The sequence below is a fragment of the Ostrinia nubilalis genome, chromosome 17 (assembly GCF_963855985.1).
Source record: "Ostrinia nubilalis chromosome 17, ilOstNubi1.1, whole genome shotgun sequence".
Classification (NCBI taxonomy): Eukaryota; Metazoa; Arthropoda; class Insecta; order Lepidoptera; family Crambidae; genus Ostrinia; species Ostrinia nubilalis.
The window spans coordinates 12,649,103-12,666,884 of NC_087104.1; the positions used below are offsets into that span (position 1 = coordinate 12,649,103).

Here is a 17,782-nt window from a genome sequence, read left to right on the forward strand (position 1 = left end):
TGATGACGATATAGTAGCGGCACGGGGAGGGTTTTTGTTACGTCAAATGTCAGCGAGACTTCAGATTTGTGTGCTCTGTCACATCCTAATATGTCATAATCACCCCTCCCGTGCCGCTTCCATACCTCAGGCAATGACTGGGTTAAACGCTAGCTAGACCTTCAGTGTCTTAACTTTTTCATGCGCCTATCTTTGAAGTAAACCAGCATTCTCTTGCGCAGGCGCCTAAAAGTGAAGGTATGTTAAAATGTACAAACATATGCAGTCATTGCATATGTTTACGTAATGACAGCAATAATATCATGCATGCTATTAACTTTCGACCTGTTGCTCGGATTCGTCCTAGATTTTAAAACGACTCGAAATGATAAATTGTGTTAGTAAACTTTGGTAATTTATTGACCAATAAATATGCCGACACTAAATATTTTTATGGAAGTTCTTACTTTTGTAATCACCATCATCGCAATTAGGTAAGTAGGTACCCCCTTACTAATAAAAAATACACACGCGTTGAACAGTGTTTTAAAGTTACGTTTGTACGTACGTACTTTTGGCGGAAAAGTCATTTTAAAACAGTGTTCAACACGCGTACTATCTTTTTGTTAGTAAGAGAGCTAATTCCCTGCTAAATAAGTAATAGCTATTCAGACGAACTGTGCTTGAAAATTTGACTTTCATACAAAAGCTTATCTAATTGAAAGCTTTTAAAAAGTATTAGAATGTTTCTATTATTCTCAATTTTATTATAAAACAATATAGGCATTAAATCTTGACTAATCAATGTAACACGACTTTCTCTTTATTTTAATTGATCAATACTAAAATAGCTTGTGGGTAATCATCAAGAACATTATAACACCTCCACACAATACGATGAAAAAGCTGTAATTATAACACTTCGGTATCATCACTGTACAAAACGAACTTAATAAGTCCATTAGACAAGTAGAGTTTCACTCAGTGGGCTGAGTGTAAGTTTACATAGATGAGCGCGTTAAAAAAAATTAAAATTTTAGTTCTTGAACGTTTCCACTAGGGGCACTGTAAAATCCGTCCGTCATTCATTTATTGTGAGCGCGTTTGATGTAAACTCACACTAGACCCTCTAGTCTACGTGTACACGTGTAAAAGCTGTTCTGACATGGGTAAAGCTCTTAGCTTTTTTTTTTTAGCTAAAACTGCTTGAAATTTAACTACTGCTAGGTCACACGCAAATCATATTCTGCCACTCATCTGTAGGTATATTTCTCCAATAACAACTACCACTTCCGAGCAGGTATCATAATGGGGTTGGACTCCCCAACCATTTTTTATTATATCCTATGTCATATCCCTACTAATATTATAAATGCACAAGTAACTCTGTCTGTCTGTCTGTGTTGCTTTCACGCCTAAACTACTGAACCCATTTTGATGAAATTTGGCATAGAGATAGTTTGAGCCCCGTGAAAGGACATAGGAAAATTTATCCCGGTTTTTAACAGAAAAAAATTCACGCGGGTTAAGTCGCGGGCGAAAAGCTAGTAGTGCCTAAAAGACATCATGAAACTTGCATGATAGCTTTGTAGCTTTTATTAGTTAGTGCATAAACTCTCAAAAAACCCATTTACAGTAGTTCCTTTTTGACCATGAATAGTTCCAATGAACTTTGTTTAAAAAAAATCTAAACAATGTCTGTTCTTGTCCATTTGACCCTACTGTGTTACGGTCATACTGTGTAACGTTAGAGGTGAGAATGAGTGACAGCCGACAGTGTTAGATGAGTGACAGGATGATTGTCGGGCATCGGTGCGAGAGGGATACGACCCAGAGAACACACGCTGGGAGTCACGTTTTGTCTATTACGAGAATAAAATACAATCGTTTTTACTGATTTTTCAGTTATTAATTAGATACTCGTACTTTAAACACGACATTTATACCAATAGAGCAAAACTCAATGGTTCATTGACCTGCCATCCTAACACCTTGAGATTTGAACGAAAAAAGCGTACGACTTCCTTAGATTAAAATTTAAGCAGGCAGCGCATTGAACACTCGCTAGGTATTTACTTGTACTTAATTTTGCAAAAAAATAGTTAATTACTTTTATGAGGCATGTGTATTTTGACAACATTTTACGTAGTTTCTACAACGAATATTGTTATAAATTAGTGATTAGAAGTAGCATAATTATTACTACTTATTTGTTACTGGACTCAATTTTGAAACAGTTAGCTACTGATGTCACTGTAGAAGAGATTAAGTTTCTTCATCATACGCAATGACATTAGCGTCGAAAATCCTACTTCGTAATTAAGGCCTCTTTCACAACGTTGGCGAAAATCTCCAGTTGCCGTAATACCCGACCACAGACAAAACATTAGACTGTAGCAAAAGGCCGTAAACAATCGACCTCTTTGTTTTTGCACAAAACACATATTTGTAAGGCAAAGGCATAATCAATTGTGCCTACAGTCATCCGTCATTCAACAAAGCGTTAACTTCGGTTTACATTTAAACAAAGGTTAATCAGCAATTACTTTTACATTTTAATTACCGTCTAACCTCTTACCTTGTGAGTTTGCGATCTTTTTACGTAATGTGAACGTGAGCGCTCCGACCATCACCGAGTTGCATCATTTACATGGAAAAGCAATGTGTTTTTAAAGTAAATAGGCAAAGATATAGTAAAGTTTAGTGCAAATACCTATGTGTTGAGAGCCATTTTCTGTTTTGTCTTTACTTGTGGTAGAGTCGCTTCATTTTTGGCACCACTACTTACTTACCCTATAAAATAAAATAGATCACATATAAAACTCTCTCACTGACAGTTAAATACTGGAGAATAGTCTAATTTGTGAGTCCTTGAACACATAAAACTAATAATGTTCAATGAATTGTAGAATAGAGATTTGAAGAAAACTTCCATTCAACGATAGACCCCCAAAATTGTAAAAAATTACACTCATAATTCATACAAACTGTTAACTGTAAATTGTAAAAGAAATACCTACTTCCAAGCCACACGTGAAAACTATCTCCAGTGACTTCTCAATGTTCAAATTCGACTAATTTCAATTCGCCCAACATGCATGAAATAAGCTTTCAATTGTTTTACACGTAACACCGATCACCATTCGACAAGTGCGAGTACTGACGAGTACATCAAGTACCTTCTGTGGGAATGGGAACCGTTCTTTACAACAAATTCTCAATGGCCGTAAGATTTTATCTAAAAATCGATGTAGTTTTCACTTTTAGATATTGCGTAAGATAGACAAATATGTACGGATCATCAATCTTGGTAGAAGATACTCGTAATTTGCCAAATTTATTAGATGGAATATGAATTATGTAATTAGATTAGTCTGACGGCATCTGCATTCAATTTGGGGACTGGTTTTTGTTTTTTAGTTGAGTTTGTCTTTTTGTTTGTCATGATATTACATCAGTGTGATTGGCGGCTGTCTACACTGCTGTTGCGGGTTCAATTACCGATGGGATCAATGTTAGAGTGATTAACATGACGTTAGTACTAAGTAGAGTTTATTTTTATTCGTTATCTAGTTTCCAAAGTATTACACACTTTGTCTCTTTTGAGTATATGAGTAAAGATACGGAATCTTTCTTTCACTCTTTTAGAACCTATTTCCGGTACCAGTCTTCACAATACGGGTATATGCCAGGCCAATGCACCGATTAGCACACTATTGATACGAATCGTACCATTTACAAAATAATGTATCACAGAATGATAAACTATTGTATCTTTCCTTATGTGCGGTCGTGTGTACCTAATATCTGTCAAATATCGTCTCAATATGAAGAAACGTCCCATTGTGAAGAAACTAAATATTTTTATTATTTATTCTTACTTATGTGGTTTGGGGCGAAGTAAAATGGCGACATAGAAGGAAGAACTTTTTATGTTATTTATTATGTATTCTCCCCGTGACTAGGTAAGAGTCACCTCTAAAATGATGTTCTTCCAAAATAGCACATATTTTTAAGTGTCACTCTATCATGTCCCAGTTAAGTATACTGACTTACGTATTTAAAACTTAAGAACAATTTTGGCAATGACATGTGCATCTTTGCGCCCCACTTTTATGTGCATGATTTTCATTCTCAGGTCTTCTTTATTGAGCTATTTTTAAATTATGTAACTCGTTCTGTAACACCACCCAATCATCTTATTTGGTAACTAATTCGAAATAAATAATATCTGTCTGAAACACGCTAGCAATCATCTTTGCGGTTTTATGACCGCACCTTACTGCCTCCATGAATGTGTGTCAGGGGATTTGTCCACCATTGGGATGTTAAACTTCCAAGATAGGTATACTTCAATACTCATACATAAATAAAGCTTTTTAGGGTCATATAAATAATGAAACGAAGCTCAAAAAGTTTTACCGAAAACTCAATTCGAGAAAACTCTTACCTATTACATTAATAGGATCACAATATCAGAGGCTTCAAATTAATCTCTTTTTGAGTTTATTCATAGTTGTGTGTTTTTACATACGAGAGTCGTCTTGGCCTAGCACGTCACATTCTTTAGCTTTCTTAAAGGCGTACCCCTTACCGGTTTCTAGTCCCCAAGTTCCTACCTACTGCTAATTTCGATTTTCCCTAATTTTTTTGTGTTAAGAGAGGGTTCACTACAATTACTATAAAGCAATTTATCACCTTGACTCTCCTTGATTGAACCTGGGTTACATTCTGGTTACATCCCAGATGAAAGTTCTCAATCAATCTTAATTCTGACTCTAATAGCTTCCCAGTCTGCATCACTATTGCACATCGCAATATTATTTCATCTCCAATTTTATATATAACATGCAACTGTTTGTCCGTACGTAACGCGTCCCACTTCGGGTGATTGCCGTGACTCAAGGCGGTGCAAATTGTGTGTTCTTATTGTTTTCATGGTCGACAAACTTACACGGAATTGGGTGAACTTTTTGTCTGTGATAAAATGGAATTTGAACAAGCAAGTGCTAGCGTGACTGCTTCTGTTTTTGACAAGTTATCTAACATGATTGAGATTATTATTGTATTCGAATTGAGGTTCTCTTACAATTATGTCTATTGGTGGCTTGTCTTTCTTAGAACTTCTATTATCGTGCATGCTTCCTAGCAATATGAATAGGTACGTGTAGCTTAGATCTGCGTATTTTATTTATATCATTTAGTTCGTTCAAGAGTAGCTACCAGTGCTACCATTTAGTTATTTTAGTAAGTAATTAGTTTACTTAATACAGATTGTTGATTCCAACGATATAATTTTTTAATTTATTTTGTTACACTTCATATTTTTTAACTATACCAGTACCTCCTTATCTGTGATTTAAAAAAGCATTCTCGCTCTATAATAATTAGCAACAAAACTTCATATTATCATTTATCATTCTTGTTTTTCCATGAGAAAATCATCACCAGCAAGTTTGTAACCATATTGTCTGCGCTGATAACATAGAGTATCAGTCCCACGGCCATGTCAACATATGAACTGGTTTGCACGTCCGTTCCCACTGGTGTTATTTGGATCATCAGCATTTTACATCCTATGCACATAGAGTGGAACTTTTGGTAGAACTTAAGAACAATACAATACAAGAACAATTTTGGAATCGCCTAGACTGTAATGTATTCTGTAATTTTGATTCTATTTGTTTTACTTCTATGTATTTTCATGTGGCAGCAAAGTAAACGTTTTCTATTATATTCTGTTCTACTTCTAGAAAAATGTACTCCTTAACAATTACTTGAACCAAAACTTTTGAGCTTGAGCGGAAGCTCAAAAACTTGCGCACATGTAGGACTTACTAGATAGGAATTGCCAGAAAACAAACAAAATGTATGTACCATGCTAGACTGCATCCCACTTAATATCAGGTGCGATTGTGGTCAAATAACTGCCTTGTTATGCATAAAAAACTAACTATGAGAAGGCAAATAAATGTAGAGACAAACCTTACAGTTCAAAGCTTATGAGTTAAACACTGTAAATATTTAAAAATGTTTAAAAAACCTAAATCCATAAACAATTGCACCTACATGACCTGCAGTATAACTTTTTGACTGCACCTCATTTGAAGTATTTATTAGACTGAATCATCATTGGGGGAAGCCTATGTTCAGCAGTGGATGTCCTGTGTTTGAAATGATGATGATGAAACTGAAAAATGAGACTTCTTACAATTTTTATTCTTAACATACTAATACCGCTGTAGATTATCTAATGTCGACAGCACATCAAGCTATACATTTTCGTTGCAAAGTCGCCCGTATCGCAACTACGTAAGATACCTCAGTGTTTACGTTGACGTGCTGTTGACCGTACCTGTTTAGTATTTCCACACAATACCCTCACCTAGCTCACGCCTAAATCTAGTACTATTTAGTACTTATTCTGTACCAAATAGAAGTCAGCGTGAAAACCTAGTACTAGTACTTATTCTGTACTAGAACTTAGCTCCCAGCAGCATCTTCCCACGGTCCGGTGGCGTGCCAGGTAATGACGCATCATTGCTGTCTTTAAGCTATTACCGCAGGTTGATGTGCTTGTGCAACGAGCTTGTTGACTCTGAAGATGTTACACGTGAAGTACGACTATTTCACTGTTTTAAGCCCCTGGCACAAAGCCTGTATTTTATAAGTCCCGTCACGCAGTCTTTTTAAAGGATTATTATCATTTGTGCTCATTCCGGTGTGGTACATGGGCTTTAATTTTATGTTATCACAGTCATTAATATTACATACTTATGCCTTCCAGTGGGAGAGGTCTGTGGCTGTCGACAATATGGCTCCCACAACGCCTTCTCTCCAGCGCAAATGTCAGATATCAACGAATGAGTTGAATCTTAAATCTTTTTGAAATAACATGTTTTTTCATCACACCACATCGTTCCTGGGGAAGAAATCTTGTGATTGGAAGCAGGGCCGCCGCAAGCGGGCGTGCAATGCGTGCACCGCACGCGGGCGGCACGCCCAGGGGGGCGGCAAATCGGGCGCTCAGAGCTTGCGAGAAGAGAAGCTCAGGGCGCTCAGAACAGCTGGGATCACGCAGCTGTTACCGTCTGACGGAGGAGATGGTGTGTGCAATGCAGGCGGGGGCACCCCCACACTATCAGCCGCTGACCATCACCGTGGAGGGGAATCAGGAAGCGATCATATTGTCCCCTCCTCTGACCCCTTCGCCGCCGACGGAGTGAGGGCGCGTTTGGTTCGTCCTCGTGCTCTCGCTCCGAGGACTCATTTTGCAACATGACGTTTTCGCAGAAGGAGGCTATGTCCGCCCAGGCCTCATTACTGTCCAGCATTGCTTTGACTATGCTAGCCAACACGAGGTCCCGGCCCAGCGCCTCGAGCCCACGCCACACACACTGCGAGGGTATCGCGCCTCGTCCTCCGAGCCACGCGGCGGACCACCTCTCTTCTCGAGCGGGCCTCTCGACTTCTGTCGAGGATGTCAACCCATATGGGAGCCCCGTAAAGCGCAATGCTTTTCAAAATGCTGGCGTAAAGGAGCCGCCATTTGGCTCTCGAACCACCCCACGATAAAGCATCCGCGGCCTTAAGCAGGCGCTATGACAGTATGGCAAAATGAGGGTCAAACTGACACCGGCTATCCACTATCAGGCCCAGACAATTGCCACAGCAATTGCTCTGAACCTTAACTTAGATCCTGACTCCATCCACGGTAAAATAATATGGGCGTTAGGAGAAACACTCCAGTCTCCAGATGCGCTTGGCAATTTAAGTGCTGGCAGTGGTCGCCAAATTGGCCGCGTCCATACAATCCCTCCCTCAGGCTGTGACGAGTGTCACCTGCATAGCTGATAACATATAGGTACGCCCGGGAGGAGGGCGCCGCTTTGTACCCAGTCATATCCGATGTTGAGTTATCTGGACGGCCTTCCTTGCGCAGCAGGCATAGTTGTCCGGCCTAGGCAGGCAAAGAGGGGCCCCCTCCACAGCTGAGTTGACACTGCGGGAATCTATCATGGATGGTAGAGCGAAAGAGGCAAACTGGTTCGGGAAGAGCGCTCGCAAAACCTTGTCTAGCAGAGCCTGCTCTTTAGCCAGTAGAGGACCAATAGGCTGTAGTTGGTTTCTAGCATATAATCTCCCACAGTTAGTATCGTCGTCTAAACTTGCGAGCATTTCTGCTCTCGCTCGGTCTTTGGCGGCTCCAATTTCATAAAGGCAAGCCATATGACGGGTCTCGTGAACGTCTACGCCAGCTACGAGTGAACGCAGCTCAGCTAGTTCAGCCGACCACCAGTAGACAGCACGACAAGGTGTGCGGTAGCGTGATCGAGGCATGTTAACATCACACACCTCAATTAACGATTTTCTTAATTGGATGGCCGCCATATCACCGTCCGTGACTATCGCATACGTATGCAGCCTCCTTGGCCATCTCCTGATCAAAGCGGGTAAGCGCCCATCTGGGTAAGGGAGAGGAAATTGAGCGGGCGGTTAGAGCGGGAGTAACACACGAAACGTCCACCACTAACCCTCCCTGCTATGGCACACTCGTGTGCACCGTCCCTCTACCCAAGAGGGATGGGGAGGCTACTACAATGATTTTTGTGCAAATGAAAATTTTCTCCCTTGTATAACTTTGTATCTACGCGACGTACAGAATAAATAAAATACTTAAACAATTGAAATTTTATCGTCTTTATACTTCTTAAAGTCATTTTTCTATATAGTCAGGTATCCTTCCGTTTGGCCAAATTACTTTTCGCCAAATTTCACTTCGCAAACAACTTATCGCCGAAGTTTCATTTCCCAAATGAACTTTTAGCAACTATACTTTTCGCAACTAATTCATTTGGTCAAATTATCATTTGGCCAAATTTTCCTTGGCAAATGTTTATATAGCAAATGTTTTATTTTGTCAAATATTATATCCCAAATAATTTGTTTGGTCAAATTGACACTTCACATACTTACCCACCGTTACCCACAAATCAAAGCATAGGCACATGATCATGGTTTTCACAAGAATTTTATGTAAAACAAAGAGATTGCAGAAAACAGTATGGTTGCAGAGAGTAGGTATTGCAGAAAATAGTAGGTTAGGTTAGGTTAGAACAGTGACCATTAACGCGCGAAGGCGAGAAAAGCGTGCCGCGGCAGCGGCCGCCGAGCGCTAGAATCACCTTTATTGTTAATGAATCATTTGGAAATTTCGAAAAAAAATAATGAAATATGAAAATTAATATAGATTTTTTTTTATATTTACTACTCACGAAACAAAATAATAACCACAGGCTTATTTGTATTCCATTCTATGCACCAATCAAATTATTTTGTAAATTGTTTATCGTGAAATATTTTTGCCAAATGAAACATTTGGCAAAACATACTTTGCCAAGCAATAATTTGGTAAACAATAATATGCCAAACACGACATTTGCGAGTTAAAAATTTGCAATAAGTTGTTTTGCCAAGTGAAAATTTGCCAAATGAAAATTTGCGAAACGTTGTTTGCGATGTGATAATTTGGGAAACGTTTTTTGGCCAAAAATTAGTAATCCATATAGTCAACTATTGCTTCAAATTTATTGTTATTGTTAAATGTAAAAAATAATTAATTTTCGGCCCTTTAACTCAAGATGGTGACTAACGCTCTGACGTCTCAAGTTCGAAAACATACTTTTTTCATAACTAGCCCATACATAAAAATATACTTAATACAAATTAAAACATTTTACTTTCCACCTTTTGCAGGAAATAAACACCTACTGATTGGACTATTAAGTTTAAGAAAATATGTCATAGCATGAAAAATGAGAAAACATCTATTAAATTAGCCTTTTTTTTGACAAAACTCATTATGTAGGTACTCAGTCGTAGGGCGGCATAATCGGTTTTGCACGCGGGCGACGAAACAGCTAGCGGCGGGCCTGATTGGAAGGAACACATTACATTACCACAGTATTTTTTTTCCGCTCTGTCCCCTGATTTTCTTATTCAAGGAGGTTGCTTTTTTCAATGGGTGTATTTATTTTCTTTTATTTATCTTATACCACAGGTAATTCGATTTCAAATCGCTTATGGCATTCCAATCCACATCACAGCGTTCATTGACCTAAAATATAATATAAAATACCCTGAGGGTCAAGCCTGCAGCTGTTTCTGAAGGTCATTACCGCCTTATGAATTCCACTGGTTAAGATATTTCGTGTTCTAATAAGACTCTTTGGGTGCTGAATTATACCTGGACTTATCCAGCAGATTATTAAGTAACTAAATTAACTGAAAAAGATAGTGAGACCTAGGTATTTAGCATAATGTAACGAGGCTAAATCTCTGGTTTTAGATAGTAATGCATGTTATATTTTTCCTATCTCTATCCCTCAAACAACAAACCAATCCATGTGCTTTAAAATTGAAATATTTTATTTATATGTATTTAATTTGACTACCGCCCGTTTCTAAAGTTGATAAATGACACAAATCCATCTGCCTCGAGGTGTAAATTGCGTGGAACCGCCTCCAATACATTCATACGTAGTAATAACACATTACAACCGTGACCATGGCTACCGTAGATTACAATGGTAATCTGTAACATAATGTGCCGTAATAATATTCAATTATAAGTTAATATTCATGAGGTTTAATTTTGAACGTCGATTTTTTACGGTCTGAGGAGCTGATGACTATAAAAGAATGGCATGTGACTTACTAGGGCTAATCATGATTTATTGAATTTAACTCGTTCTTTTTTAGACTCAAGTAAAAGGAATAGTGACTGAGCTTCTTGCGCTCTGCTTCTTCTTAACACTGGCCCATTTATTGACCCGAAGCAGTGGTAGGGTTAAAATAATACTTTTTAAAAGCCTACTCGCAAAATATAAACGACTTTTTTTTAGTAAGTAGAGTTAGAAAATTGCTGTATCTTCTTGCTAGATTTAAATAATAATTATTTAATTTAAATCACGTTGTTTATCACCAATTAAGTAGCTGATCCGGCGAATTCCGTACCGCCTAAATAATGAAGAATCTTTCCTCTCTATTAGTCACCGATACGTTAAAGTAGCGCTGACCAGCATTCACATCACAATAACAAAAGTGTTAAACTAACGTGAAGTCACTCTGGCTCCGTATAAACGAATGTCATGTTAATTATTAATGCATCTGAATTCAGTTTCCATTGTAGGCTAAATAAAAAACTCCATAAAGCAAGTGCAATGAGCCTCCTACATTAATCGTGAGAAAACTTCCCACTGGTGTTACGTCACTTGCACTTATCCACGAAGTAACCTATTTTGAAGTCTATACCAACACACATATAGTTCAATTCAGTAAACACAAACAGTTGTATGCAAATAATGTATCTTTCTCCAGCTATATGCAAATCGTACGCTTCTAACTCATGTTCTTATGCAAATATCTCTCTATTGAATTGAAGATGTTATATTTATCTTCCAGATAAGATTTATTGTGTACAAGCAGATTAGTTACCCAACTATTACACAAGGTGAAATTGAAATCGTGTGACAATGTAACAGGCTAACAGTTCTTTGTTTTAATTTCCATACATTAGTTACCTTCTGTAAAAAACTAAACTGAAAAACAATGTGAATGTGACTTGGAAAATTACCTAGAGCGGCTTATTCCACTATTCCCCATTGAAAATCCCCGTCAACGGGGAATAGTGAACAAAAAGTTAACGCCAATTGGAGCTTATAATGTTAAAAATAAAATCCTAATATAACGGGGATTGTCAACGGGGAATAGTGGAATAATCCCCTAGAGCTTATTAGAGCTTTTTAAGCTCTTAATATAAAACATGTTAAAGTAACGTTCTCAAAATTCTTTGGCTTTTTTTTAACTTTAATATTTCACATACTGCTCTTCCGTCTGCTCGTTTGCCTCCTGTACATAAAAAAACTACCGGAGTACAAAAGTCGAGCTTAATGCCATATGCCATTTCTTCCAGGCAACCTTTCTCTTCAAGTTATTTATACATAACTATTCTACTCTTTTACAAAGGATAGGATAGCTTATTTTCTCTCGATCATTTAATGCATTACCCCAAATACCTATGCCATAAACTCTTCTTAGCTTAAAAGCTTCAGCTAGGCAACTTTCTTTACTTTAAGTAAGTACTTTACCTGTTCCATAAACTTTATTTTACTAAAAGCAATTGACCATTATTTACCATTAAAAATGAATTATTCAGTAAGCGTCATATTTATTTACTATTCAGAATGCAAAGCTTTTAGCCATATTGAATTACTGCATCGCACTTATGCAATGAAAATTACAGTCCACTTGCACTTGTGAGCAAAAGTAAAAGTTGATTGCGTTTTTCGCAAATGATTACTGTGTGTTGAGTAATTACACAAACTGTTTGTAATTAAATTACTGTAAGGTAAACTTTTTGGATTTTAAAATTGTACATTACAGTACAGTTGGATTACAAACTGTATAGAAACGTAAATACCTACCTAAATAGGTGCAAGGGCTAAAAATAAACTCTCCGACCCAAAAGGGGTAAAAATCGTAACAGCTGATCGGTGGAAAAGGGTTTTGTTGTTATTATGTAGGTAGGTAGATCTTATTACTTACAAAAAGTTGTAATAAGTTTGGTAGTAAAGTATTTGAGTATCAGCAGCGGCTGCTTTGGAATCAGGTGTTTTTAAATATACTCCGATACCAAAACTCCAACATACCACTTAAGTCTGAGAATTCCTAAAAAAATTGATTCAAAAAAATATGTTAACTAATTTATTACAAGTAGGTATTATAAACTACTTTTGACTTCTATTGTCGTAAGGAATGCGGTGGCTTCTCTAACGCATTTCGGCACTTGACAATCCGGATCTGATGGGCGGACATGCGCCGACGCAGTAGCGGTCCACTTTTATTCTCATTGGAATGCCTACGCGCCTCGTCGAAATTTCCTTGCGTCAAGGATGTCACGGATGAAGCGCTCTCTCTTTGATGTTAATGACAATGTATCGTAACGACAATAACCACCCCTAAACTTATATTTTTTTACTTTGGTAGGTTTTGAAAGCAATAAAAATTATAGGTTAGTTACCGAAGCCATTTATTTAACACGTCAGACTTAGTGCTAAATTGTTAATTGATTCCTGAAATTACTTATTTGATTCCTCTTCCTTACCCTCGCCAACACGTCTGCAGCGTGGAGAGAGTAAGCCAACTCTCCATTTGTCTCCGAAGAATTAGAGATGGTCTTACACATGCAGATGAGACAAACGACCTAAAGATGATGATACTTTTATTGCCTGAATGCTTTTAAATGTGAATATTCAAACCCTTAAAAAATCCAGGAATCTGACGCCCGTATTCACAAACGATGCTTGCATATGTGAAGCAGTAAATCGAACGCATAGCGTTGAATAGAGCTCTGATGTGTCACCCTGTGTGTCCACGCGCACTGTGAGACCTCATAGTAATGTTTGTGAATACTACAGTTGACTATAAAATTACAGTATAAATAGATTGATGTTCTAAACTTGTTGCTTCAAACCTATCTACCTAAATACAGTCAACAGCACATTTTGTTGCGATATCGCACTTATCACAACTACATAAAAAGCTATTTTTCCATTGATGTGCTGTCTGTACGTTGAGTTTAGACAAACATTACATACTTAGTGCTTCACGTTAACACTTTCTCCATATCCAAATAAACATTACTTAAGCGTGTCCACGGTATTACTGCATGGATATTCTCGTGATGAACGGTTTAAATACAAACCTGTCTTGAATACTTTCAACATTTTTGTGTATCACACTTCCGTAGTTTGAGAGATAAGTAAATCTTTAATAAATAAATATTTACAACACCAGGAAATGAAATTTTAGTAGGTTCTACTGTTTCCCAGCACATCTAAAAAATAATAAAAGTTGAAATAGGTGACATCCTAGCTCCTTCAATCTGAGTCTCTATTTAAAAAAAATCCCATAAAATACGTATTTTCCTCACAACCATTTTTATTTTCCCGCCACAATACAAGTGACTAACTTAAATTCTATCTTGTCTGTGATGCAAAAAGGCGTAATCCCATATCGAGACAATTACAATCGATTCTTCATCAAACTACATTCAATTTTGTTTGTTATGTCATCACTAACGTTTCTGTTTCTTTGTTCCAGGTCACAGCCCTAGCTGTGCTCAGCATAACGCAAGCTAAAAATGCAACAGCAAAAGCGAAACCGAAACGACAGCTTGAAAGCATACGATCACCACACAACCTCCAGTACTCTTTAGTACTCCCACACTCGAGAGTCTCCCATTTTAGAGCTCTCACCAGTAGCCGAAGGATATCCAATGTCGTTCCCAAAGGGGGCAAACTTCCTCCCTATGCAGTGCAGATGGAACCTGTCGTACAATACTCACAGAAAGACCCCCTTTACGATCCTAACCTCGACAACCTTGACGATGCAGTAGTAAATCAAAACGAATTATATGCGCAACCGAAAATTCTTAACGTACAGGATTCAGCTTCTGAAGGCACCTACAATCCACCATTCGGAACACTTCCTACCGCTCCGCTGTATAGCCAAGAGCCACATCCTCATTACTATGAAGCTCCAGAGCCAATTATTGAAATTATCATCAAGGAGTCCAATGAGTCTTTACCTGCTCCACCGCCACAGCCGATTCAGAAAAAGAAGAAAGAACCTGTTCAAGTGTTTTATGTGAAATACAGCAAAGACCCGCACTCCAAGGACAAAGTTGTATACGATAAACCAGTCCCGGCTATCACTCCGCCATCAAACCATGAAGATGATCATCATGAAGAATATGTTACTGTCACCCCTGAACCGATTTATACTCCAACTCAAACTACTACTTTAAGGGCAATTATCAAACCAGAATCTGAAGTATATCACAGTGATAGCAGTGTTAAAATAACTTTTGGAAATGAAGGTCATCATCATCATCATAGTGATAGACGTGAAAGCAACACGGAAGATCATGAAGAAACTGCACCTAGACCAGCTATCGCTTTTCCCAATCAACCAAATCATCTATCACCAAGGCCACAGCAACAAGAACCTACTCCTAGACAAGTGGCTAATCATCAACCTCCCCAAACATATAGGCCACCACCACAAAACGCACAAAGCCGAATCCAATTCCAGCCTCCTTACTTAGCAAATGAGCAGCAGCTTCCAAGGCAAGGTCCTTCTGTAGCTCCATTTAGACCTCAAACAAATGTTCAACGGCAGAATCCTTTCGGACCATCGCCTTCTTTGAGCCCACATCCAAGCTCACATCCTCAATTTTCTAACAATCTTCCAGGTCCAATAAATCATTTTGGACCAACAGTTTCTGGACCACCCGCTCCATCGTTCCCCACATCTTTCCCGAGACCTAATAGTCCGCCTTCATTCCACCCTCGTCCTAATGGCCCTTCAACATTTGGCCCTCGCCCTCCTCAATTCGGTGGACCTCCAAGAACTGGTTTTCACACTGGACCCCAACGACCATTTAACCAGCCACACCCACAACATAAACCTCCGCAACCATTCTTTGATGAGCCCAAATACTTACAAGAGAATTATCATACCATAACTACTGACCAAATTGAACCAGCTAAAGACCAACAGTTGCCGGGCAGAAATCAACAAAACTTTAATTTTGTTCCACACCCAAGTCCAAGCCCAACTCCTCAGTTCCATGACCATAACCGTCAACCGATTATTCCAGTTAATCAGCAATTGCCTCAACAACGTCCACCTCAGCATTTTACAGAATCACAAAACAAGCCTACATTTTCTTTAAATCCCAGTAGACCCCCATTCTTCAACCTGAAACCATCGCCACCCCAAATTGAAAGTAACCGTCAACCTTTTGCTCAGCAACATCAACCTCAACATCCACCACAACATCAACCTCAACACCCTCAACAGCAGCTGTTTAGTTTCCATCAAGGTCCTCAACCAGTATCGCGTCCTTCAGTCCAAATTCCCGCTCAACACAATATTCAAAGCCAACATTCTTTCTCAAACCCTATTTCTGCCTCGCCCTCTCCATCCCCAATTCCTCAGCATCAATTCCTCCCTCAACCTTCATCACCACCACTATTCAATTTCCATCCTCAGCCATCACCAACTCCTGAACAGCATTTCCATCAACCGAGTTTTTCCACTGAAAGACCGCAGTTCCAACAGCAACATGGACCTTCGGAACGGCCACTTCTGAATCGCCCAAGTAACTTCCAAGATCAATCCAATCTTCATCATCAACAGAATGTTGGACAATTCGTTCCGAATGGAGGTGAATTAGTAGCTGCTATACCAAAATATGAACAACATATCACCGTCAGTGGACCGAATGCTCAACCCAATTATAATGGCTTTAGTGTGGCTAATCAGCCTTCTCCTTCCCCGTCTCCGTCTCCGTCTCCATCTCCTGCCCCTACTGAACAAAGTTTCCATCATTTACAACAACAGCAACAGCAGCAACAACAACAACAATTATTTGATGCTGAACAAGAACAAGTTAGGTTACAACTTGCACAAAATGTTCAGAAACAACAGGAAGAAATACAACGCCTCCAAGCGCAATTATTACAAGCTCAACAGCAACAAAAACAACAACAACAAAACAAGCAAATTGAACAAGAGTACCGGCAACAGCAACAACAAAAGCAGTATGAACAATATAAGCAACAAGAACAAAATAAGCAATATGAGCAATATAAGCAGCAGCAACAAAACAAACAATATCAACAAGACTACGACCAGTTATTAAGGAATTTTGATCAGCAACAACAGCAAATTCAGGCTTCAACTCCAAGATCAACTTATTCTCAATCTCAAGAAAGATCAAGACCTCAGCAAAACTACGTTTCAAGTACGTCGTCGCCGCCATATTATCAATCTACGTCCAGAACCGTGGAAATAAAACCGACTACTCAAAAATATGTATCTTCGACGGCAAACTCGATCAACACTACCCCAGAAGCAAAGAAAGAGGAAAAGAAGAAAAAGCCCGCAATTGAACTACCTGATGAGGTCCCAGATGATTTGCGACAGCAATTACTGTCTTCGGGTATCCTAGATAATGCTGATATTAGCGTTCTGGACTACGATAAAGTAGGAGATACACCTCTGGAGTCGCTGCCTCCTGACCAGTTAGCTAACTTTTTCAGTGCAGGCGGTGGCCAGCAGATAGCATCCAGTGAGCTCAGACCCATTGTTGTAAAACCCAATGGCGATAGTATAGAATCTAGGATAGATGAAGATGTGGAGGAAGATCAAGAAATTGCAGCATCTGAAAATGTAGCTACTTACGTTGCTCCCCCTCCTTCTACCAATCAAGCCGTTGAAATGAAAGTGGTTCACTTTGATCCCAAAACAGCTGAAGGCCAGAAAATCGCTAAAGATTATGTAAAAGAGGATGCCACCCAGGTGGACCCCGTGGCTTTGAATGACAAAAAATACAATAGATACTTACCCTTGAAAGTAAGTGGAAATCAATTCCCTTTGCCTGATATTTTGAAGGGTAGAAAAGTAACGTCAGTTGTTGTGCTAGCACCAGTAGAAACGGAGGCGCTAAATGGAGATCACGTAAGGAAGGAGCGAGAGACATCAAGCTTGAAAGGAATCAAATTTGTAGCAGGCGATAGCTTACAAGATTTATTGAAACAACCAACAAAAGATAACTTTCAAAAATGGCTAGATGTTGAAAAGAAGACTGCTTCAGATTTACAATCAGTCATCCTCCTCGTTACTGGGTAATCATATTTATTTTTATTTCTTTTGCTTATTTTAGTAACTAAAT

At 38.7% G+C, this 17,782-nt stretch overlaps 1 protein-coding gene across 1 annotated transcript in view; it reads left to right on the forward strand.

The window, feature by feature from the left end:
• The window catches only part of LOC135080104 (uncharacterized), a 43,081-nt gene that overhangs the window by 24,583 nt on the left and 716 nt on the right, over positions 1-17,782 (forward strand). The window contains exon 2 of the mRNA XM_063974784.1: positions 14,143-17,735. Coding sequence (XP_063830854.1) covers positions 14,143-17,735 — 3,593 coding nt within the window. The remainder of the gene's footprint in view (positions 1-14,142; positions 17,736-17,782) is intronic.